At 35.9% G+C, this 25,974-nt stretch overlaps 1 protein-coding gene across 3 annotated transcripts; it reads left to right on the top strand.

The window, feature by feature from the left end:
- Window positions 1-7: 7 nt before the first annotated feature.
- Window positions 8-24,685, top strand: zfand4 (zinc finger, AN1-type domain 4). 3 transcript variants are annotated; one of them, XM_067385862.1, is made up of 10 exons: window positions 8-451; window positions 881-1,181; window positions 7,409-7,484; window positions 11,603-11,670; window positions 13,035-13,224; window positions 14,177-14,324; window positions 16,155-17,237; window positions 19,268-19,313; window positions 21,388-21,505; window positions 23,681-24,685. In XM_067385862.1, exons 2-10 carry the CDS (start codon window positions 998-1,000, stop codon window positions 23,814-23,816), a joined length of 2,049 nt encoding a protein of 682 aa, XP_067241963.1. In that variant the 5' UTR covers window positions 8-451; window positions 881-997; the 3' UTR covers window positions 23,817-24,685. The 3 variants fall into 3 exon arrangements, with proteins under 3 accessions (XP_067241963.1, XP_067241964.1, XP_067241965.1); XM_067385863.1 differs by lacking the exons at window positions 8-451; window positions 881-1,181 and adding an exon at window positions 7,281-7,325; XM_067385864.1 differs by lacking the exons at window positions 8-451; window positions 881-1,181; window positions 7,409-7,484; window positions 11,603-11,670 and adding an exon at window positions 12,142-12,849.
- The last annotated feature ends 1,289 nt before the right edge of the window (window positions 24,686-25,974 follow it).

Consider the following 25,974-nt stretch of genomic DNA (forward strand, 5'->3'; position numbering starts at 1 on the left):
CGGCTAATGTCATTCGTTGTCCTCACTGTCAATCAAGAACATCACAATAGGCTGCCTCCTTTTCAGTTTTTTTTGTATTCTGTCTTAATGGGGCCTTTGAGCCTTATAACATAGGAACAAAAGCAATTGTTCGTGGCTCGAAAAAAATAAGGAATCGTTTTGGCGTGCAGAAACTGCAAAGGTGGAGGAGGAATTTGTAAGCTTCAACGGCATCCGCGAGTAGTTCGGTGGGCTGCCTGTGCTGCTTTGCTAAACCAGCTAGCCGCTGAAACAGACTAAAAGCAGCTTTTATTGTAAGTTTCTGTCGGATAACACTTCAGAGACTGTGGAGAATCGGTCGCGTTTACCTTTAGAGGTAACTACATAGGTTTTGGGCTGTGTTGTGGCTGGGACATCCGCCAGTACACTCTCTGATCCAGCTGTCTCTCCCTGCAGATCTGATGCTGTCAAGGTAAGATAAATAGATCTACGGAGCGATTATATAGTCAAAGGACCAAGCTAGTCGACTGGACTTTTAATTTGTTCATTTATTAGTGATTCATCTAATAAGATTTTATTTTAATAGAAAATAAGTTGGAAAAACATCATTTGTAGCTTTAAAAGCACTTTTGTGCTGTTTAGACTAATTGTAAATAAACATTCTCTTAACAACAAAACCATGGTTCTGCAGAAGTTAATAGGCATATTCACAGTACGTTTTATTTGAGCCCTTTTCATTAAGATAGACATAGGCCTATATGTGTATAAATATACAATAATACATGTATAATGTATACGTGTGTTTGTTTATGTATGTGTGAGTATGTACTCACCAAAACATTCTTATATTCATCAAGTCACATTCTTTGTATGCTAATAAAGAGATTGTGATTCTCCACAGCCCAGAGCTCCATGCATGATGTGTTCCTGCTGTGACAGAGGCAGCATCTCAGCCATCACTCCTCCACCTTGGGCAGGGTTCATTATTGTCTCATCCTGAGCCCTGTCCTTTGCAGTAATGACTGACAAGAGAAACCCACCGTTTTTCAATGATGACAATGTAGGCGTGGTGCACTACAAGCTGCCCTTCAGTGAGACCATGGAGCTGTTCATTGAGACTTTGACAGGGACCTGCTTCCAGTTACGCGTCTCTCCGTTTGAACAGGTTGTCTCTGTCAAGGCCAAGATTCAAAGATTGGAGGGTATGTGTCCTCTCTTGACTCATTACACAGCATGATTTTATATATATAATGACATTACACTTGATTGGAAACCATGAGTTTTGTTTCTGTACTTTGTGTTTTATTGTGACATGCTATACTGTTTTAAACTGCATTTTTCTTACTCCTAAATAATTAGCACTGTGTACAACTCATATTTAATGAGGGATTGTGTGAAATATTTCAGCTTTGAAAAAAAATCACTACATGAATAAAAAAAAAATCACTCTTAAAGTGAATAAAAAGTAGATCATCTAAAAATATACACATTTCCTTCTGCATGTACAGACATTTTACTCTTACTTTTAGTTTGAGGCGTTACTCGCATTACAAAATGTCCTTATACGCTACCGTTCAAAAAGTTTGCGTTCAGAAAAAGTTTGTAATGTTTTTGAAAGAGGTCTGTGATGATCATCAAAGCTGTATTTATTTGATCAAAAATAATACTTTAAAATAGTAAAAATATATTTTATAATGTAATTTATTCCTGTGTTGGCAAAGCTGAATTTTCAGCATCATTACTTCAGTCTTCAGTGTCACATGATCTTTCAGAAATCATTCTAGTATGCTGATTTGAAACATTTATTATTATTATTATTATTATTGTTATTATCAGTGTTTAAAACAGTTGTGCTGCTTATAATATGTTTGTGGAAACTGTGATAATTTAAGGATTCTTTCATGAATTGAAAGTGCTACATTTATTTGAAACAACAATCTTTTATAACATTATACATGTCTTTACTGTCACTTTTGATCAATTTAATGCATGCTTGCTGAATAAAAGTATTAATTAAAGGGGCCCTCGCATGAAAAATTGAATTTATCTTGGCATGGTCAAATAACAAGAGTTCAGTACATGGAAATGACATACAGTGAGTCTTAAACTACATTTTTTCCTCCTTCTTATATAAATCTCATTTGTTTAAAAGACCTCCGAAGAACAGGCAAATCTCAACATAACACAGACTTTTACATAACAGTCGGGGTGTACGCCCCCAATATTTGCATATGCCAGCCCATGTTCCCAACATTATTAAAGGCATTAGACAAGGGCAGCCAGTATTAACGTCTGGATCTGCACAGCTGAATCATCAGACTAGGTAAGCAAGCAAGAACAATAGCGAAAAATGGCAGATGGAGCAATAATAACTGACATGATCCATGATAACATGATATTTTTAGTGATACTTGTAAAAAATTTTTTCTAAATGTTTCGTTAGCATGTTGCTAATGTACTGTTAAATGTGGTTAAAGTTACCGTCGTTTCTTACTGTATTCACGGAGACAAGAGCCATCGCTATTTTCATTTTTAAACACTTGCAGTCTGTATAATTCATAAACACAACTTCATTCTTTATAAATCTCTCCAACAGTGTAGCATTAGCCATTAGCCACGGAGCACAGCCTCAAATTCATTCAGAATCAAATGTAAACAATATAACAGTATACAATACTCACATAATCCGACGCATGCATGACGCATGCATGACGAACACTTTGTAAAGATCCGTTTGAGGGTTATATTAGCTGTGTAAACTTTGTTTATACTGTTTAAGGCTAGCGCGAGCTCCGGGGGAGGGGAGTGTGAGGAATTAAAGGGGCTGCAGCCTGAATCGGTGCATAGTTAATGATGCCCCAAAATAGCCAATTAAAAAAATGTATTAAAAAAAATCTATGGGGTATTTTGAGCTGAAACTTCACAGACACATTCAGGGGACACCTTAGACTTATATTACATCTTTTTAAAAAAAGTTCTAGGGCACCTTTAAAATATTAATCTAAAAAAAATCTAAAAAAATCTCATTGACCCCAAACTTTTGTGGTAGTGTTGGTTTGACCAGCTAGGATGGTCATTTCATAATTATTGTATATTTTCTAATTGTAAATGACTACAAAAGTTTTGTTAAATGTTATGCAGTACAGTATAATCACACATTCCATTCATCTGAAACGATCTTTATCCATCATAATCCTCAACTATAGGCCTATGTTAAAGGATTAGTTCACTTTCAAATGAAAACTACCCCAAGCTTTACTCACCCTCAAGCCACCCTAGCTGTATATGACTTTCTTGTTTCTGACGAACACAATCATAGATATATTAATAAATATCCTGACGCATCCAAGCTTTATAATGGCAGTAAGCATTACCAAATGAATATGAGTGAAGAATGTGCCTCCATCCACATCCATCCATCAAAAACATACTCCATATGGCTCTGGAGGGTTAATAAAGGCCTTCTGAAGCGTTGCTTTTGTGTAAATCCATAACAAGTTATGAAGTAAAATATGTAGCTTCTGCCAGACCTCCTTCCGTATTCTTCAAAAAGTTAATGCTGTACGTCCTACGCCTTCCCTATTCGGCTTACGGAACTCGCGCAATGCCAATTCTGTTTTTTCCGTAATTTGAATTTGAAAGGCGGTCTGGCGGAAGCTACATGTTTTACTTCATAACTTGTTAAATATGAATATTATTTTACACAAACGCATCACTTCGCTTCAGAAGGCCTTTATTAACCCCCCGGAGCTGTGTGGAGTATGTCTATGATGGACGGATGTGGATGGAGACATTTTTTTTAGCTCATACATGTTTGGTAACGTTCACTGCCATTATAAAGCATGGATGCGTCAGGAATCAGGATATTTATTAATATTTCTGCGATTGTCTTTTTCAGAAAGAAGAAAGACATATACACCTAGGATGGTTTGAGGATGAGTAAAGCTTGGAATAATTTTCTTTTCAAAGTGAACTAATCCTTTAAGCCAAAGGGGAAAAACTGATGCATTGTAATAAGAAATGCACCTTAAATGGTCTGTGCTGATTGGATAATAATTTAGAACAATTAGACACTAAATATCCATGAGTGGTTTTGAAGATGAGATTCATTCCAAGTAGTTTGATGTTATCATTCTGATTTAGAGCTTTAGAATAAATTAAGTGGTTTGTTAAGAACTGGCACACTCAGTAATTGGCATTCGTGATCCGCCCATGCAGTTACAGATGAAGCATGTGTCTTACCAGTTTAACACATGAGCAATCAAAAAAGGAGATGAGAATAAATGGGTTCTTACTATCAAAAGCTGCCATTGTTATTACTTGGTAACTAAAATTGCTGCTTCTCTAAAGCTTCACGTGGCATGGTTGAAAACAGCTTTGTTAGACTGAGAAATGTTAATATTCTTTGAATGAAGAGCTTATATTTGTTTTGTCGGTACAGCTATACAGTATGTTGTTTCTCTCTCATGACTTGCACGTGATGTGAGCAAACGCTGGGCTTAGAAATAAGGACTGAGCGTGCTTCATTTATTTCATTTATATCTCCTGGTTGACATGTAAGTGTGAAATCAACGAGACAGGAAAAGCATTAGTTGAAAACACAGATGGGATATTGCCATTCCAGACGACTGTTCCATATTCATCACTGGGTCTTTAAACATGCCAGTCTCAAGTGGTTTTCCTCCCAGGATCACTTTGATATGTTAGACAGCACTAGTTCCACCAGGTCTGGCTCTCCCCTGCAGGATTTAGCTTTATTAAAGATGCGTTTATCAGCCCTGTGGATTACAGGTGAGGGCTGGCCTAGTTTTAGTTCTGCTATGTGCTTCTTTTGTGGCTAATCTTAGATTCACTACGCTTTGCATCTGGAGCAGTAGTCACTGCCCCTTCCAAGCATCAGTTCCAAATAAGCTTGTTTCCACAACAAAATAAAAAAATAAAATATCTCACAATTCTGACTTTTTTTCTCAGAATTGGATTTCTCATACACTGTAAAAAATTATTTCTTAACACAACATTTTTTCTTTTGTCAAATCAACTTCAATAATTATTGTGGTTCAGATAACATATTTTGGGTTTCTGCTGATTAAACCAATCGCCTTCATTGTAATAACTAAAATTTTTAATTTCAATGAACTCCAAATTTTAAGGCGACCAGGTAGCTTACTTTTTATAAGTTAAACCAACAATTCTTTTTTTACAGTGTTATTCAGATATTATAACTCGAAATTGTGAAATCATATCTTTCAGTTGACCCTTCGCAAAGACCCGCCCCCCTTAGTTACTGTTGCTTTGTCTGACAAGCCATGGCGCTGTCACGCCACACAGAGTGTAAAATACATTGTGGAGTAAAGAGGACACTGACAACATGTCGACAGACAAGACAAAGCAGGTTACTTATGATATTAAACAAAGTCCCAGCTTTCAAATTGTGTATTTTTTTAAAGAAATTAGAACAATAAAAAACATTTTTATCCGTGACAGATCGCTGTAGCGCCTCAGCTCAAGCGGCTTGTGAACCGATCATCTCTTCCTACTAGTTAATTTATAGCATCAAATAAACATGAATGAACATCAGAAGGAATGTTGTTTCAAATGCAGAAAGACGTCAGTACACACCATTTTTCAAGTTCAAGTCCACCGAGGTTAATCTTCTATCTCCTGACTGCTTTGTCGGACAAAATGGCAGATTCAGCATTATGATTGGTTAGATCGTTTGTCAATCAAACTCCTGGCGAAGGGTCAATTCTTACTTATTCTCAGAATTGCGAGTTTATATCTTTTTATTTCTGACTTTTTTCTCAATATTGCAAGTTTATATCTAACAATTCAGATTTTTTTCCTTACAACTGCAAATTTTGATCAATTACGACTTTCTTGCAATTGCGATACATCTTGTAATTTGGACTTTATCACTCGCAATTGCGATTTTATATTTTGTAATTCTGACTTTTGTCTTAGAATTGCGATATATATTTGCAATTGCGACTTTATAATTGCCAGTATATATTTCGCAGTTCAGAATTGTGAGAAAAAAAGTCCCAATTACCTTTTTCTTTTTCTTTTTTTTAAATTCCGTGCTGGAAACAAGCGTCCATAAGTCCAATTGTGGAAAAAAGTATGAGACTGATATGTTGAGGAAATCCACAATTTAATATGAAATGTTTTTTCTGAATAAGATTACACACATGGAGGCTGTGTATAGTTTAAAAAGCATGACCTGGCATGTCTCTAAACAGTGGGCAGGCCACACACCCTAACCACTCTGACTGTCACACTACTCACTGATCCTGTCTAGAAAATTACCCCTTCTGGGAATAGATACCAGTTTTGTGTTGCATGGGTGCGCTCTGGTGTCTTATTGCACTTTACACTCGATAAAGGCACATCGATTCGCTGAATCATAGGCCAGTGCAAACGTATGAAAAATTGAAGTGGTAAGCTTATCGTCATGTCCAGGTGCATTGTTTTCATTCATGGTCCTAAGAATGAACAACAATAATGACCTTGAAAAAGGCTGTTATAAAGCAATTTCAGGCATTTAAGATGCTTCTTGTGTCGTTATGTATCTCTTGACCACTGTGATATTTGCTAGATCTAGAGGTGATTGTTGGTTTATTTTGTGTACACAGGGGGGCAGATCTGAGTCATATTTGTTCTGGCTGCCCCATTTCTTTTACAGAACTGATTTTTTTGAATTGATTAATTTGTTTCAGTATATTAATAATTAAAAGTTCCTTGTTCTATTTGTGATGTGATGTGATGTGATGACTCAAACCTATGGTTAAAGAACAAGTTAATTGTCAAGCTCTAAAAAGGACAAAAAGCACCATAAACTGCAAAAAAAGCTTTTTGAAGTCAGTCTGATTGAATGGCTGTAACTCTCAAATCTCATTCCAGTTCATTTAATTATAAGTTTTCATGGGCTTACTAATCTCTGCACTTGGTTTACAGTTTTCATGCTAACCTATGTTCACAATATGCAGTCATTGTTCCTAAACAAAAGGGCTCTATATTCAACTAAATGGACATCTTTATTTATAATTTTATCCATGCCTTGTAATCCGTGCCTGTCTAAAAAAAAAAAACCCCACAAGGATGTGAAAGTTCTGAATGTCACTAGACATTGATTTGTACTATACATAAGATGTCAATGGCCAGATGTTATTTTCTCTGCCTTTTCTGTATTCTATTTTCCTCAAACGATTTCAGTTCAGAAACATTCCATTTGGTCAACCATTAACTGCAATCAGCTGTTCACCTCATGCTCCTGTTCTATTCTACAGTTGCTCTTTTGTTTGTTCTTTTGTGATGTTAGATGACGTGATTGCTTCGTCTCACCCTGTGTATGTGGTTGAATGTTTATTATAGTTTGCATTATAAAAAGATGGCTGTACATTCTCATCTTAAGACATCTCTTTGATCACAGGCATCCCGGTCTCTCAGCAGCATTTGATTTGGAATGGAATGGAGCTTGAAGACGAGTACTGCTTACATGATTACAGGTGAGTTTTCAAACTGTTTTTCAGCTTTATAAAACAGGATCCAGGATGTTAAATTACAGGAAGTTCAACTACCACATGTTCCACTTAACCTAGCAAGGTCACTGTACATTTTGAAAAATGAAAATTATCATAATTTAATTACCCTACTCTCTAAAAAATAATGTGTTGGCTCAACAACAACAACAACAAAATTAAAGCAACAGTTTGCATCAATAACAAGAGTTCAGTACATGGAAAAGACATACAGTGAGTTTCAAACTCCATTGTTTCCTCCTTCTTATATAAATCTCATTTGTTTAAAAGACCTCCGAAGAACAGGCGAATCTCAACATAACACCGACTGTTACTGGTGAACGGTCCCAATATTTGCATATGCCAGCCCATGATTGAGGCATTACACAAGGGCAGTTAGTATTACACAAGGGCAGAACGTCTGGATGATCCATGATAACATGATATTTTTAGTGATATTTGTAAACTGTCTTTCTAAATCAGGGGTCTCAAACTCAAATTGGCGGGGGGCCGTTTCTGTGATTGACACCTCATAGGAGGGCCATATTAACATTGAAGCGCAAGAAAGCACAACATTTCAGAAAATTTACTTTGCATTATTTCTCATTTACAAATTTCATTAGGCCTAAAATATTTTTATACTATAAATATTTTATTTACCATACTAAATGTAAACAGCTGTGTCTCTCATTGTTACAGAGTGTAATATAATTATATAATACTATTACTAATATAATACTACTAATAAACTAATATTACTAATATAATACTATTAATTGAAATTAATTGAACTTCTCACATCCAACAAGATGCATGGAATAAAAAAAATCAGTAATTTAGGAACAAAACCAGCAACACTTGTGGCGTGGAGGGGTCAGAAATAAACAAAAAACTGGAGCTATATATAGCCTATCAACTTTATCTTGCCAAAAAATAAAAATCTCTCATTGTTACATACATTATTAGTTTTTAACATTTAGTGGAAGTATTTTCCCTTACTTTGTTAGCTTAAATAACATTAAAGTCTTGCACTGAACAACACTGTACTGAACAAATACAATCCCTGAGTACATTTGTACACTCTTCTGTTTCCTGACAGACACCTGCAGCGCTTGTGCTCACACAGCTGACACACATTTCTCCAAGATGCCGCTTGAGCATCGGTAATGTTTAATGGTTGCATCGGACGCGTTTCGGTGGTTTAAATCGACGCTCGTGACTTAAAGTCGAGTGCTTTTACTGTAATTTAGGCAAGCGCGCTTTTTCTTTGTATATCAGACAGGTAGCAACTAGAGAGTAATAATAATAATAATAATAATTATTTTATCGGGCCGGATTATGTTTTATTTTTTAGATCAGTTGCGGGCCGGGTGGAGGGGGAGGGCGGGCCGTAAATGGCCCGCGAGCCGGCAGTTTGAGACCACTGTTCTAAATGTTTCGTTACCATGTTGCTAACGTACTGTTAAATGTGGTTAAAGTTACCATCGTTTCCTACTGTATTCACGGAGACAAGAGCCGTCCTTATTTTCATTATTAAACACTTGCAGTCTGTATAATTCATAAACACAACTTCATTCTTTGTAAATCTCTCCAACAGTGTAGTGTTAGCCAGTTAGCCACAGAGCATAGCCTCAAACTCATTCAGAATCAAATGTAAACATCCAAATAAATACAATACTCACATAATCCGATGCATGCATTCAGTATGCATGACGAACACTTTGTAAAGATCCATTTTGAGGGTTATATTAGCTGTGTAAACTTTGTTTATGCTGTGATAGAGTCGAGAGCTCGGTAGGGGGCGGAGAGCGTGCGATTTAAAGGGGCCGCAACCTGAAATCGGCTCGTTTCTAATTATGCCCCAAAATAGGCAGTTAAAAAAATTTATAAAAAAAATCTATGGGGTATTTTGAGCTGAAACTTCACAGGGGGACACCTTAGACTTATATTACATCTTTTAAAAAAAAGTTCTAGGGCACCTTTAAGTCACTTCAGCTACCAGAGTTGTAACCCTGGAACAAATTAATCATATCTATTTAAGTTCAAATCAACAGCTATAACTTATTTAACATGTATATTTAATGATCAAGTAAGATTTACTTGTCACTGTTACATGAGCACAGTCATTGCTTATAGAGTCAATGTAGTGTTTACATTCATAGTCTAGAACACAAAAACTTCAACATTACAGAAACTCTTTTAAATGTCAAACATAACAGCATTAAACACTAAAACATGTCTTTCACTTCACTAAAAACAAAGTAACACTTAATTTCAACATTTATTTGTTATACAGTCCTATGCAAAGCATGCTGGGAACTAGAAATCCACTGCCTAATTTCCAAAGTTATCAAGACAATTTCATTAAGTTACTACAACTTAATAATAAAAAAAGCCCATTAATGCAGAAATTTCAGTTTAAATTACAGATGATATTAAAGGGTTAGTTCACCCAAAAATGAAAATTCTGTCATTTATTACTCACCCTCATGCCGTTCCACACCCGTAAGACCTTCGTTAATCTTCAGAACACAAATTAAGATATTTTAGTTGAAATCCGATGGCTCCGTGAGGCCTCCATAGGGAGCAATGGACACTTCCTCTCTCAAGATCCATAAAGGTACTAAAAACATATTTAAATCAGTTCATGTGAGTACAGTGGTTCAATATTAATATTATAAAGCAATGAGAATATTTTTGGAGCACCAAAAAAATAAAATAACGACTTATTTAGTGATGGCCGATTTCAAAACACTGCTTCATGAAGCATCGGAGCATAAATAAATCAGTGTGTCGAATCGTGTCAAACTGCCAACGGCTGAAATCATGTGACTTTGGCGCTCCGAACAGCAGATTCGATACACTAATTCATCTGTGCTCTGATGCTTCCTGAAGCAGTGTTTTGAAATCGGCCATCACTAAATAAGTCGTTATTTCGTTTTTTTTGGCACTCCAACAATATTCTCTATTTAAATATGTTTTTAGTACCTTTATGGCTCTTGAGAGAGGAAGTGTCCATTGCTTCCTATGGAGGCCACACTGAGCCATTGGATTTAATCAAAAATATCTTAATTTGTGTTCTGAAGATAAATGAAGGTCTTACGGATGTGTAACGGCATGAGGGTAAGTAATAAATGACAGAATTTTCATTTTTGGGTGAACTAACCCTTTAAGTTGATGTAATTGTCAACATTGTTATGTCAACAGAACTCTACAAAATAATGTTTGCAACTTAAAAGGTTTAATTAAAACAATAAATTAGAGTTATTAACTTGTAACCATGCATTTATTTAAAGGAACACTCCACTTTTTTTAAAAAAATAGGCTCGATTCGAAACTGGTAAAACTTAACTGTTTAACTCTAGGGGAGTTGGAAAATGAGCCTATTTTCAAAAAAGTGAAGTGTTCCTTTAAGTTGTGGTAACAGGCCATCTGAATTACATTTTAGAGTTCTAAACCCTATCTTTTTTGTGGAACACAAACTGAGATGTTTAGAATGGCCAAGCTGTTTTTATCTGTGAAATGAAAGCATATTTTGACCAGTGGCTGTAAAAGGCAGCCTAAAGGTATCATAAAAGTAGTCCATATGACTCATGCTCTATATTTGACGTCTTCTGAAGGCATACCATAGCTTTGTGTGAAGAACAGAGTGATATTTAAGTTGTTATTCACGGAAAACCTCTCTGCCACGGCCTCTCAAATCTTATTTGCTCTTGAGCAGCTTGGACATTCTTCAAAAAACATGTCCTTTTATGTTCTATGAAAGAAAGAAAACCATATGAAAGGGTTTGGAACAACATGAAGGTGAGTAAATGATGACAGCATTTGCATTTGGGGTGAGCTATTCCTTTAAATGCAGCCACTTGTCTCAAGAGCAGACTGGCTCAGTCTGGAGGTCACAGATGGTGGATTTGTCATAAATTCTTGTCAGTTAATGTTCCACATGGAGGCTTTCTGGGAAGATATTGTGTGGCTGGATGGCACTCATTGTGCTTCAAATGTTAACTGAAGCAAATATTTATAAAGGCAGAACTGTACAGACTGTAGCGGTTTTGTGTTTATTGTGCTACTGCATGCTCTGAGCTTTCCTATGCTTATGTTTTCAGCATCACAGAGGGCTGCACTCTCAAGCTGGTGCTTGCCATGAGGGGAGGGCCTGTAAACACCAGACGAGGTGCGTTTCCACCACCAACTGGGATTTTCACAGTTGAAAGTGTTAACCCTGTCATTCTGAACCCCAGGTTAATGCGATCTTGATTCCTGGCTTTTCTTGGTCTTTATTTCACACTGTATATACCCTGGGTTAGTTACTCATCCTGAGAAATTTCATACTGTGCATTTGAAAACCCCAGATTTGCATATACAGTCCATCATTAACATGATCAATACCTTCCAGAAAATAACTATCCACCCCCTGGTGGGCTATTCATGCTCTTCAGGAAGTAGAAGGGCTTTTAAAAGTTGCAATGTAATGAAGTAGCAACAGATAATTTATTTCTTATTATGACAAACATATGAGTGAAATGATTATCGAAAAAAATGTAGGGCGAGACTTCTATCCATCAGTTGTTGAACTTATTCGATATTCAGTAAGGGGTTGGGTTTAAGCTGACTAATTGAGAGAGAGAAGTTTCTCTTTTTTTTTTTCCTTTTTTTTTTTTTTTTTTTTTTTAATAAAACACATGCATTGATGAATTGTTCACAATAAGATCATTAAGATGCATTTAGAAAATAGATATTTCCAATGGAATTTCCATTTCATTCTGACTTAATATAATTTCCAAAATGTCCAGCTTCCTGTTACAAGATTTTTTTTTTCATTTATATTCCAAGTGTTTTTTTTAAATATATTTATAACCTGGTTTCATCCTTTGTTGGCATTGCCATACCTCAAAAAAAAAAAAAAAAAAAAAAAAAGTTTCCTTTATGAACAAAAAAAAGGTTTAAATGAATAGCGTAGCTTCAAAGATGCATTTTAAATATATAAAGACCATAAAAGCCTGATATTTAATATAATAAATGTTTATAAATGTGTTTTTATTTTTACAGTTTCATTTTAGATTTTTCAGTTTCTAATCTTCTATTCTCTATGTTTTTCTTTTGACTATTTTTGTATGTCAGGATTTAAAGAGTTATTTGAATATTTAAGAATATTCTACAAATATATTACAGTTTAATGTGTTTGCAATCGCCGTTCAACATTGTTTTCCTAAGATGCTGAAATGAAATGCAACACAGGAATGTTTCTGCACCTGTACAAGCCACATGAATATTTAATAAGATAACCACTGAAAGAGTTTGATTGGCTTTGGAAAGTCTTGACTAATTGATCTGCACTACATGCCTGCAGCAGGTCAGTGCAAGCTGGGTTTGTTGCAACTTTCTAATCCACTTTGCTACTCTGCAATTCTTTTTTTATTTTTTTTGAGGCCAAAAAAAGTTGTTCATTACCATTCCAGAAAGTTTGCAGGCACAGTTAGTTAACAATCTGATATTGATTAGTATGACCTGCATCCTGTTTCTTCTCGTTACCTGCAGTGACAGTGACAGATGACTCAGTGAGGGATATCGCTGACTGCCTTGATGCAGGGAGAGAGGAGATGTGGGAAAAGTCTCTGCCTAATAAACAGGTCACCTTCCTGGTGTACCGTGAGGGAGATCAGCTCAATTTCTTCCGAGTGGTGGATAGAGGAGATGGAACGCTCACACCTGTGTCTGAATCATTGAGGTCAGTTCAAAAGAAGAGAAATTACTTGCCAAGAGGAAACACTCTGTCCACACTGCACTCTGGTTCCCTTTTTTAGATGGAAGCAGATGTTTCAGAGCTACAGTTTTCATGTGTCATGTTGTTTTCCTAATGAAGATATGCATCAGCATATCTTACTTTTCATGCAGTGTGTAATATAACTGCTTGTGAATGTAAAAGGTCTGCAAAGATGGAAAAAGTGCCCAAAAAAATAGTTATTGTCTTTTAAATGAAAGAACCAATTCTGAACTGTTGAAATGAGTCGTCAGCATTTCCAGCCTCACTTCCTGTTACATACCTACATAAACAATGAAACAAAATTTGCATAATGCCAGCCAGTGGTCTTCATTGGCTGCCCGTGAACAGCATCTACTTTGACCCGCCCTTAAACACTGTAGTTGTAGCCAAGGCCTGGAAGAGTTTGGTTTGTGTTGTCGACATGTCGAGAAGACATTATTTTTAGTGCTGCAAATCCACTTTGCATGCACTTCTCAAGGATGAGGACTTGCGCTGGAATTGATATGGTAAAACTGACCCTATCATTCCTGAAGTGCTGAAGAAGCCCCTGGAGATGAAATTCAGATATGATCATGCTGTAAGCGGTGGACCAATCACAACAGACTGGGCCAATCAGAGTAGTGTAGGCTTGCAGAAAGGAGGGGTTTAGAGAGACTGAATCTTCGAACTAACCAGAGTCTTTGAGAAAGGAGGTGAGGTGCAATGTATATTATGAGAAATTAAAGTGTTTTTGTCCTTGGATGCATGTAAACCTATAGTAGGAGACCTCCAAAACAAAATTGGGAACCTTTTAAAATAGCATAATAGGGGCGCTTTAATAACACTATAAATCTTTTGCAAATCTCAAAATGAATATTTTCATCCAGTGCAGCATAAGGAAATTGAACAGCACTGTCCTTGCATGTGCTTGTTTCAGCGGTGCCACAGTACATAATGTGTACACGGAGGAGGAGGAAGAATCAGAGAGTGCATCCTCAGAACAGCAGACGCTGGAGAACTCCATCACAATGAGCAAGATGAAACTGCTTAAGGCCAAGATGGAGAATATGAACCTTAACAAAAAGGTAACAAAACAGGCGGACTAGAAGTGCTATTAATCTTTCTTTTTTCCTCCTCCACATATTTTAGCATTTTATCCTCAAGTGCATGAATCTCCTCACTGTCAAACACATCTGATTAGATTTGTCATTGGAGCAGTATGGAAGTGCGCACAGTTCTCCAGCTGGCTTGAGGGAGTGTCGCCCATCCCACGCTGTGTCTGATTAACTGGCGCAGTAATAACTACAAGCTCAGCAGAATGGCATATGAAGTTAATTATTCACACTCAACTATGTATAGTTGTCAGTAGACATGTCTTAGTCGCAGATATTTGTGGTTATCTATCTAGGAAACCTTTGCTGTTATTGCTTACACTTGTACCGTAGTTGATAGGTTTGTATGCATTGCTCCTGTCGACATCATAGAAATGTTTTGATGTATTAAGAGGTGTAACATGAAGCACAGTTTAATTGGTTACAGCAATATCCCAACTTGACACATCAGTTAGGATTCAACTGATGTGCTATATTTAATTTTACAACTTGACTAAATGTGATTTAAATGTGTGTGCAAAAATAATTAAGAGCTATCCATTTTAACTAGGGGTGTAATTATACCCTCACATCACTATTTGATGCATATCACAATATTGAACTCACAATATGATATTATTGCGATACTCCAAGACATAAAAGGATAACAAAAAATGTACTGTAGATTAAATTGCTAAATTTGGTATTAAATTAGGAGTGGAAATGAATAGGTTCTAACACTGATTCTAGCACTGATTTATTTTTATGAATATGTTCAAATATGTTCAAATATTCACCCATTGCATTATTATACATTATATTCAACATTATAGTAGTTTAATGTAGTACTGACACTTTTTCTCACAGAGTAATTTTCATTTTAGGTGAACTATGCACAACACATTGTTTCATTTTTGTATTATGACATATCGTGGCACGATATATTGTTACACCGCTAATTTTAACAATAATTTATTCATATTTTATAAATAAATTATAATAATTAATAGTTTTATTTGATTCATTTATTGTAAAAGTAATATTATTTTTTTTTACAGTTGAGTCTTTTGTGAAGCTATTTTTACACTGATGCCAGACTTTAAATTATATATTTTGGTTTGTGTGCATCAAGTTCCAAAAATGTTTATATTACAGAATTAACAGGATTATCTAGTAAGTCATTACCACTTAGTTATTATAATATAAACTATTTTTTTTAGGGATGATACAATATAATTGTACCACATTGGTTATCAGTCAATATTAGAGTTTGTATTTATCGGTATTGCATGTTTATTTGTGCATTCTTATATTTTTACATTGAGATTACCTGCTATCATCTAACCTAAAAAAAAAAAAAAAAAAAGTAGCAATTTTATAACACTTAAATGTAATCTTTAGCAGATCTCAAAATGAATATGCATTTTTCATGCTGTACATTTTAATGTTGTGCTGCATAAATTCACTTAAATGCATTTTAGTTTTTAGTGTTTCATTTTGTATTTATTTAGACAAAAGTATAAATATTATACATTTTAATATCTGCCATTTATTGTTTCTTGACCATAACTAAAAATTAATTATTGGCTTCTATGTATTGGCCAGAATTTTAATATTGATGCATCCCTAATTTGTCCATTACATTGCTTTGAAAAAATGTCTTTTTATGACACATATTTTTACTATGACTCATACAGCTATAGAAGATTTTGGTCATACCACCCACTCCTGATCACAGTCTTTTGAATGTGTGTCAGATCTTCTCTGTTTGTGTGCCTTATTTGGCATGACATGTGTGTGATTGTTTTCTTGTGTCTTTGTCAGCCCAAAAAGACTGCTAAATTAAAAGTCAGACCTCCAGTGGGTCCGCGGCCCTGCAGTGGTTCGCTTGGCTCTGCCCGACACCACCGAATGTTTCGTGTCCTTCCTCAGATAGGCCACGCCTCGTCAACACATCTACCTCCGATCGGAGATCAGCAGCAACCTGCAGTTTCATCCCCTGCTGCTGGCACCTCCCGCCAACCATTCACATCTCTCTCAAGTCCCACTTCCTCAAGCCGCGCTCATTCTTCCTCTGCAGCTTCGGGCATATATATGCTTCAGGCTGAGGAACCATGGGATAATCCAGTGCCCAGGAAGATCAGACTCCCTCCCAAAGTGTCCAGACTGGATATGAGAGGGCCTAAAGTCATGCGAGACTGTGTGTACCCACCTGTATCTCTTCTGTCCAGCCCTGGAGTTCAGGATGAGGTCGATCTCCAGAGCGACAGACTTACGGTAACCGAGAACTCTGCTGTGATGGATCCGCCAAAAGCTGTTCCCTTCAATCTTCCTGAGCCCCTCAGTCTGGATGTATCCGCTCAGAGAGAGCAAGGTCTGAACTCTATAACTGTGCCGGAACCCAATACTGCAGCTCCTCTTCTTTCCCAAGCCATCAACTCAAACTGGAGGCTTACATCCCAACCTGACCTGCACCTTGCCAGTGACCCCCTCACTCTTCCTCACATACCGCAGCACTTTGAGTTTACTGGTTCTGCCGTGCAGCCCAGTCCAGCCCACGCTCTCCTCAGAACCAGCAACAGTCCGACGCTTCCGGTCGGCTCCCCGTCACGGACCACATCTGTATGTGGGCTCAAAGTCGACAAGCGCTCAGAGGTGATTTCCAAAAGTGAGGCCAGAGATATTACAAAGATGGCCAATAAAGCGACTAAAGAGCCATTGGGCTCGGTGAGCAACGCAGAGCTTCTGGCCTCATTGGCAGGCGGCGGAGGTCAAGAGGCCTTGGCCGGACCTTATTCTTTGGGCAGGTTATGTGCTACAGCCGCCCCCCTGCCAACCAACATCCATCTGTTGCAGGAAGACCTGCTGAGGAGGATCTCCCCCCTACAGAGAACAGCTGGGTACACGGTGAGTTTGTAACCTTGACTTCTGCTGCTGCTTTTACAGATCTCGCCTTTCATACAGCTTCAAAAACCTGATGTTCATTTAACCTCAATGGGATGCAAGGTGAAACGCTATTTGCTTTAACTCAATAAGAACTCATGCGAATGCTGTCATGCAAATTAGTGCTACTAGTAGTAGAGTGTGTATCCTGTCACGAAAAGATGCTTGCTGCACATTATACACCAGGCAAGACGGATTACAAGTGTGATTAATTCATTTAGGCATTTCAGCAAATGAGTATAGTGCTGTAATAATTTCACGAATGCTTTATTATGCAAAAACATGTCGAAATTGGTATAAAGAGTTGTGAAATTGTGGTATCTAAAATTTTGATATCATAGCAACCTTATTTCAAGCAAAATATATTTGATTTATATATCAGTATCATGAAATAAATTACTTGTATATGGTTTTGGTCATATCGTGTTAATATTGTCCATGTTAAATAATCGTGACATACGGTATTGACCGAAATAACTGACATTATGATTTGTCATAATCAAACTGCCCAATTGAGAGGTGTAACATCAAGGACAGTTTAATTGTTTAGAGTTACAAGCAATTTTGCAACTGATGTGCTATATTTTATTTTACAACATCTTTTCAAATGTGTGTACATTAAGAATTCAGAGCTATAATTTTAATAACTTATTAATATTACATTATTTTATTTATATGTTTTATTTAAATAATTTATATTTTAATTTTATTTGATTAATTTATTGTAAAATTAATATCAATATTCGGTAACACTTTAGTATGGGGAACAATTTTCACTTTTAACTAGTTGCTCTTTAGCTTGCATATTACTAGAATATTGGCTGTTTATTAGTACTTATAAAGCACATATTAATGCCTAAAGGCCTGTTCACACCAAGAACGATAACTATAAAGATAATGATAAAGATATTGTTTCTAAAAATGGTTCTAAATATAAAAGAATATCACTGTCCACACCATAGCTATAATGATAATGATATAGAGAAAGAATGTTGTAGTTGGGATCATTTTCAGAACAATTTTTTTTTTCCAGTTGTTGAATGATAAAACACTGACAGCCAATCAGAATCCATTCTAATTTAAGGCCTTGCGCATTTGAAATGGCAGACGTCATTGCGGAGGTCAAGTTAATCGCCAAGGTCCAGAAAAAGCCACCACTGTTTGACAAGTTATACACCCTTTTCAAGGATACTTCAAAGAAATTGAATACATGGAAAACAATCAGTCATATTCTTGGAATAAATGGTGAGAAGTTTTAACGATAAGATCATTACGCCAGGCTAGCAAACAGTGCATCATAAAATTACCTCAGGTATCCAGTGCTAGTTTCGACAGCATGTTGTCTTGCTTCCTTTGAAGTTGCAGTGAGAAAGACTAGGTGTTGTTTTTATTCCATTATATTGACGTCGTCAACTAAATTCACTGTTAGATTAGATCGATTACACTAGCTATTCACTCGAAACATAGCATGCTGAGGACATCTGCTGGTTAAAGCAGTGTAAATGCAACAACAACAGTAAAAACATGTTGCACACACTTTGAAACCACGGCGCACAAGAATAAACACTGTTATCATTCGTTGGTGTGGACGCAAATATAGTTATCGTTCTTGGTGTGAATGGGGCTTTATTCTGCGTGACTTTAATATACATCCCTTAATCCTACCCAATGCCTAAACTTAAATGCTACAACATCTACCTTTCCAACTTTTAAAAAGCAGTAAATTAGGAGTTTATTGAGGCAAAAGTCATAGTTAATAGTGAATATGTGTTCCCCATACTAAAGTGTTACCCAATATTGATTTGCAGATGCTGTCGTGCAAATTAGTTCTACTAGTAGAGCATGTATCCTGTCACGAAAGGCACTTGCTGCAAATTATACACCATGCAAAACCGATTACAAATGTGATTCATTAGTTTTGGCATTTTAGCTGATGAGAATAGTGCTGTGACAATCTCACAAACGCTTTATCACACAAAATCTTGTCATTGCAGCCCTCAAGCTCATCAAGCGGCCACTCCAGTTCAATAAAGAGACTAGGTGAGTGGCTTGACTTTAAACAGTGTTCTGTTCATGTGAGATGAACCATTCAAAACACCATCTCACAGTGCTGGCCTGTATCGCTGAGAAATTTTTTGTTGTTGAGATTAATGCATTTGTGGCGAGCCTTGGTCGTTTGTCACACTTTTCCACTCGTCACTGCTTCATTTTTACACCCGTCTTCCTCAGGCTTGTGAAACCCATCTGTAAATCCACAGGCCACTGCTTTAATGTCATGCTGCATATGTCACTTATTTGGGAAATATAGCTACCTCCATCCTAGTTCAGTACAAATGTTCAAAGTGTATTGAGCTTGTAGTTTAAAATTTTGAATATGTATGATATACCTTACCGTTTAAAAATTTGGGGTCAGTCAGATTTTTCTTTAAAGAAGGAGTTTTATTCAGCAATGATGCATTACACAGATGAAAAGTGACTGTAAAGACATTTATAATGTTACAAAAGATTTTTATTTCATATATATGCTGTTGTTTTTAAAGGATTAGTTCACTTTCAAATAACATTTTCCTGATAATTTACTCACCCTCATGTCATCCAAGATGTCCAGGTCCTTCTTTCTTTAGTCGAAAAGAAATTAAGGTTTTTGATGAAAACATTCCAGGATTATTCTTCTTATAGTGGACTTCAATGGCCTCCAAACGGTTGAAGGTCAAAATTACAGTTTCAGTGCAGCTTCAAAGGGCTTTAAATGATACCAGACGAGGAATAAGGGTCTTATCTAGCAAAACGACTGGCCATTTTCAGAAAAAAAATGTAAATGTATATGCTTTATATAAACAAACGATCGCTTTCCAAGTGCTTCCGCCAAAACTGCACTTTTTTATTCTTCCAAAAGCTTACGCTGGATGTCCTACGGCATATATTCTACTTACGGCACGAATGCAGCGCCAGCTTTTTTTTCCATAAGTAGAATAGGGAAGGCGTAGGACATACAGCATAAGCTTTTTGAAGGATACGAAAGTGCAGTTTTGGCGGAGGCACTTGGAAGGCGAAAATGACCAATCGTTTCGCTAGATAAGACCCTTATTCCTCGTCTGGTATCGTTTAAAGCCCTTTGAAGCTGCACTGAAACTGTAATTTTGACCTTCAACAGTTTGGAGGCCATTGAAGTCCACTATAAGAAGAATAATCCTGGAATGTTTTCATCAAAAACCTTAATTTCTTTTCGACTGAAGAAAGAAAGACATGGACATCTTGGATGACATGGAGGTGAGTAAATTATCAGGAAAATGTTATTTGAAAGTGAACTAATCCTTTAATTTCTGATTAATCAATAAATGCTGAAAAACATTTATCATTGTTTCTGCAAAAATATTAAGCGGCACAACTGTTTTCAAGATTGAGAATAATAAGAAATGTTTCTTGAGCACCAAATCACCCTTAGAAATGAATTCATTGACCATATCGGTCGCATGCACTCTGACTGTCTAACAGAAGGTGTTGCATTTTTAAATGAGCCCAACAATGGACTGTCAGACTTTAAAATATTCACCATCATAACAAGCATAACTGTTGACTGAAACCAAGAAACGGGAAATTAACACCACACCTCAGCCGCGTAGATAAATATTCACATGATCACATGTTTAAAATAACACACAAAATAGAAGCACATCTTCACTCAGACGTTTGATGCTTAAAGAGACTTGCTGCATGATTGTGCACTTAGGAGTCTGGATGATGGTTTTGAAACAGGTGGTCCTGATACATTTGGGAAATGTTCCCTGACATTTTACCGCCAGTGTTTCAGAGCATCTGAATGTTCTGTCACATCTGAGATTGTCATTGGCTTGAAAATGCAACAGTGACGGCAAATAACAGAATAGATAGACCAGAAGTACATGACTGGAAATCCAATCTCATGCCTCAGTGCTTGCCACGATTTTGTCACAATGTGTGTTTTTCCGTTGTTCTTTATAGTTGTGACTAGAAATAAACAGGGAGGTTTTGAAGGTACATGTGTAGTTTTTCTCCTTTTGAATCCATATTTTATAGGTGTTCTGATTGTCTCTCTTGTTCTATTCCTGTTATTGTCTGTATATGTGGAATTTAGGCACTCCAACACATCACTTGCCCCCTGTGAAGGCTCCCACTGGAACAAAGAAAAAGAGTTCAAAGCACTGCTTCCTGTGTGGGAAGAAGACTGGTTTAGCCACCAGCTATGAATGCAGGTACAGTGAGTTCTCTCTACGTATCCCTCAGTATGAGTCTTTTTATTTTTTACAAGATGGTAGTTAATGTGTATCTGTAATCTTAAACGGTGGTATGCTCTTCATTTGGTGCGTGTGCACTTGAGATAACAAGACAGAGTTATTTCTGTTCAGAGGTGACAGTAGTTCTCCTATATGTCATACGCCAGTATTAATGATAACACTATCTGTGGCTTCCTTCAGTTTCTCTGTATGTTGGCTTTAAAGCTTTGAATGAGGCAAAGGACTATTCTGAAAGTTGTGCCTGTTATTCTCTCCTGCGCCGTATAAAATCCATCAATTAACTGATAAATCAAATAGTGCTTTCTTTTCACCCTGACTGATTTGTTTGTTCATAACAGGGCCGTAATCACCATAAACACTGACAGGGACACATCCCCCAATATTTAGTTTGGTAGGCCTTTATGAGTTTGTGGTTTATTCTTAAAATATTACATTTAGTATGACTTTTAGTTGTTCTGCTGTAAATATTAGGTCATTTGTGATTTATGTAGTTTGATAAAATATATATAGTGACTGTATATTGTGATTTCCATTTCAAATAAATGCTATTTGAATTTTCCATTCATCAAAGAATCCAGTTTCCACAGAAATATGACAACACTACTGTTTAGCTCTGATAATAATAAGCACCAAATTAGCATCAGGGTTCAACATTAAGCCTTGTTATGTGTTTGTCCTTCAGATAAACTCATCCGGAAAGAAAAAGGATTTTTTTTCCTGTGGTAGCATATTTGTAATATTTGCCCCATTAAATTGATTTCTGGGGCATTTTTGTAATGTGTGTGTTATTATAATGAATGTGTCAATTTTTTTTTTTTTTTTTTGTTATTTGATCAATAAATTCAGTTTGAATAATAAGACACTATAGAACTGTTACCAATCAAATTAATTCAGTATCAACAAAATCCATCTTTTTACTTTAAGGAATCAGAATATTTCACAATATTATTGTTTTTCTATATTTATGATCAAATAAATGTAGCCTTGATGAGCATAAATCAAACATTTCATTTATTATTACAGTTAATGGTAATAAAATATTACAAGATCTCAGAGTTAAACTGTGTCAGAAAAAAAATCTTAATTATGTCAGATAACACTTAAACAAAACATGGTCATTTTAGTGGTATGAAGAATTTTGGGGTATAATATGTCACAGTTTACTTTATTTTGCTATCCTTACTTACAGAAATGAACTATAGTGTCCTGCACCCACTAGTAAAAATATATCAAAAATAACAAAAATGTCTGAATATTTTTTGCTTTGACTATATATATATATATATATATATATATAATTACACAACATCCATTACATTACATATTACACATTTTTGGTAGTTTAATTAGACTTTTGACCTTACGTTTAGCCTTAACTTGTTTATCACATAGATTGGAATAGGATATTCTTGTACTACAGTGATATAAAAATGAGTAAAGAACAAAACAATTGTTGAAAATTTGTCATCAACAAAATTAAGTGCATTAAACATGACGTTATGTCAGGTTTTCCCAAACTGCACCACTCAATAGATAAAAGTAAAAATAAGAATTATTGAAAATCAATAAATTATGAATAATTTACTGTCATGTTGTGAATATTAAGTACTCATGTAATCAATACAAATGTAACTGTATGATTATTAGTGTTTTAAAATGTAATATAATCTAATTGCAAGTATATATATTTTTGGGGAATCTGCTACTACTATATATGTATACACATAGTAGCCTATGTTGGAGATATTATTATTAAGTTATAAGTTATTCTAATGGCCTTGCATTAATGTACAAAAACGCAAGTATTATTTTGTCAAGATTATTTTTGTTATTCTGGGTTTATAAGAAAAAAGAAGCTATGGTCTTATAAAAATAAGATGCATGATCTGTGTGTGGGATGTTTAGAAACAATTCCTTTTGGTCCCACTATAAGCTTTGCTCTCTATAGTTTTCTAACAGCTTTAATTCCATTCTGAAAATCAATGAACATCTGGATAGACTCCAGACACCATTTATTCAGCTCTGAGGAAGTAATATCCGAAGTGCATTTTCTCACACATCTTAGAAAAAGCATTGGTTAGAATGGTATCTGATTATTGCAGTTCTCATAACAATATGTTTATTTTTTTGAAGGTGTGGCAACATCTTTTGTTCAATGCACCGCTACTCGGAGACCCACGACTGCACCTATGACTACAAAAGCGCAGGCCGACGCTTTCTGCAGGAGACCAACCCCATCATAAGTGCACCAAAGCTGCCCAAAATATGAAGGCACTACATGGGTGAGAGAAAAAGAGACATGATATCCATCAACTATTAAAAGAGTGAAAAACCTTGATCACCAATCTGTGCTTTTATCACCATGTTTGCTTAAAAATATAGTAGTAAAAAAAAGAAGGGAAAAACAGTGCTCACACATTAGCTGTTGCCTTGGAAAACACACCTATGTTTGCTGTCTATAAATTAGTTCATGCAACAAAATACAAAACCCTGCATGTAAATAGTTTCTAAAAACATTTCTATCATACGAACAAACTTTTAAAAATAAGTAACATACTTTTAAATAAGCAAAATACACAACTACATATATCTATTTACATATGGTTTTCTGTGTGTTTCGTTTTTTGAAATAGAACCAACAATCACTTTTCATGACAAGTCTTGCAGAGATGCACTTTAGTAATGCTGAATATCTCTTGTGGAGATTGGGTTCTGTATTGGGGTGGGGGGCGACGGTGTGCTTGAACTATGTGCCGTTTGTTTTTTGTAAGTTTCCTATTAGAACTTTCTTATATTTCGGACTCATTACTCCTCTGTCTAGTAGCACTCTACCGAACACTTCTTATCATGGAAAATGCCAAGCACTGTATACTCGTGTTATAATAAGACTGTTTACCCTTGATTCACTTTGAATATGAAATATATAGGCTCTATCAGCCGTACACACTACACTATGCAGTTTGACCATGTAGCATTCGAAAACAACTTTATAAGGGCTTGGCATGATAAGATGTGAACAATTGACTGGTTGCCATGACGAACAATCCTTTTTGTACCTTAGTAATTGAAAAGCTGCTCAGAAGGCAGCTGTTGTTATTTGCATTGTTCTGTAATTGTCAGGTGATGAGCCTAATAAAATATCCTTGTGTTTCCTTTGATTTGTTTTTTTCTTCTTCACTGTATTGAGTTCTGCTGTGTTTTTATCTACTGTATCTTTCTTGCCTTTTTAACATTGCATTGAGGTATTTGTTTTTGGTGAAGCTGCTTCATAACAGCAATATTGTTGGGGATTCCTTTTACCGGAATGAATATATTATTAGTCCTGTCATGTTTCCCCTTCTTTGACTAAGTTGTGGTCCTACTTCTACCATGAACCCATTTAGATGAGTGCAATTTCTTGATTGAGTAGCAAAACCACTTCTGAACTACTTAAAATATTAGTTCACTTCAGAATTTTAATTTATTTATTTTAATTTATGTAAATTAAGGTTTTTGAAGAAAAATTCCAGGATTTTTCTCTATAGTGGTCTTAACTGGGGTTCAATGAGTTGAAGGTCCAAATTGCAGTTTCAGTGCAGCTTCAAAAGGCTCTACACAATCCCAGACGAGGAATAAGGGTCTTATCTAGCAAAACGATTGGTCATTTTCTTAAAATATCAAAAAATGTATATAGTTTTACCCACAAATGCTCATATTGCACTAACTTTGACATGTGACGTAGGCGGAAGTACTGACCTGCAATTTGGACCTTCAAACCGTTGGTAATCGTTGAAGTCCACTAAAACCTTAATTTCTTTCAACTGAAGAAAGAAAGACATGAACATCTTGGATGACATGGGGGTAAGTAAATTATCAGGAAATTTTAATTTTCAGTTTGTCAGACTGTCAGTCCAAATAGGATTTTTGTGCATATCCAATTGATATCCAATCAGATTTAGCAAGTGTGAATAGCAAAAAATGACTTGAAATCCGTTTTGAGCTACATTCACATGTGGTTTGAAATCCTATTCTAATCGCATTTCTGGAAATCCATTTCAGTTTGACCACTCAGATCGGATTTTCACTTGGTTTATGTGACTTTCTTTTAGTTGAAATCTGATGTCTCCGTGAGGCCTCCATAAGGAGCAATGACAAGATTGCTCTCAAGATCCATAAAGGTACTAAAAGCATATTTAAATCGGTTCATGTGAGTACAGTGGTTCAATATTAATATTGTAAAGCGACAAGAATATTTTTGGAGCGCCAAAAAAAACTAATTATTTAGTGATGGCCGATTTCAAAACAATGCTTCAGGAAGATTCGGAGCACAAATGAATCAGTGTATTGAATCTGTTGTTCGGAGCGCCAAAGTCACATGATTTCAGCCGTTGGCAGTTTGACACGTGATCTGAATCATGATGCGATACACTGATTCATTCATGATCCGA

This window comes from Chanodichthys erythropterus, chromosome 5 (genome assembly GCF_024489055.1).
Source record: "Chanodichthys erythropterus isolate Z2021 chromosome 5, ASM2448905v1, whole genome shotgun sequence".
In the NCBI taxonomy this organism is placed as follows: Eukaryota; Metazoa; Chordata; class Actinopteri; order Cypriniformes; family Xenocyprididae; genus Chanodichthys; species Chanodichthys erythropterus.

Excerpts from the sequence above, each read along its gene's own strand:
- zfand4 (XM_067385862.1), top strand. The coding sequence starts at position 998 with ATGACTGACAAGAGAAACCCACCGTTTTTCAATGATGACAATGTAGGC. Across the intron at positions 11,671-13,034 it reads GCCTGTAAACACCAGACGAG|TGACAGTGACAGATGACTCA; the intron begins GTGCGTTTCCAC and ends CGTTACCTGCAG. Across the intron at positions 17,238-19,267 it reads AGAGAACAGCTGGGTACACG|CCCTCAAGCTCATCAAGCGG; the intron begins GTGAGTTTGTAA and ends TTGTCATTGCAG.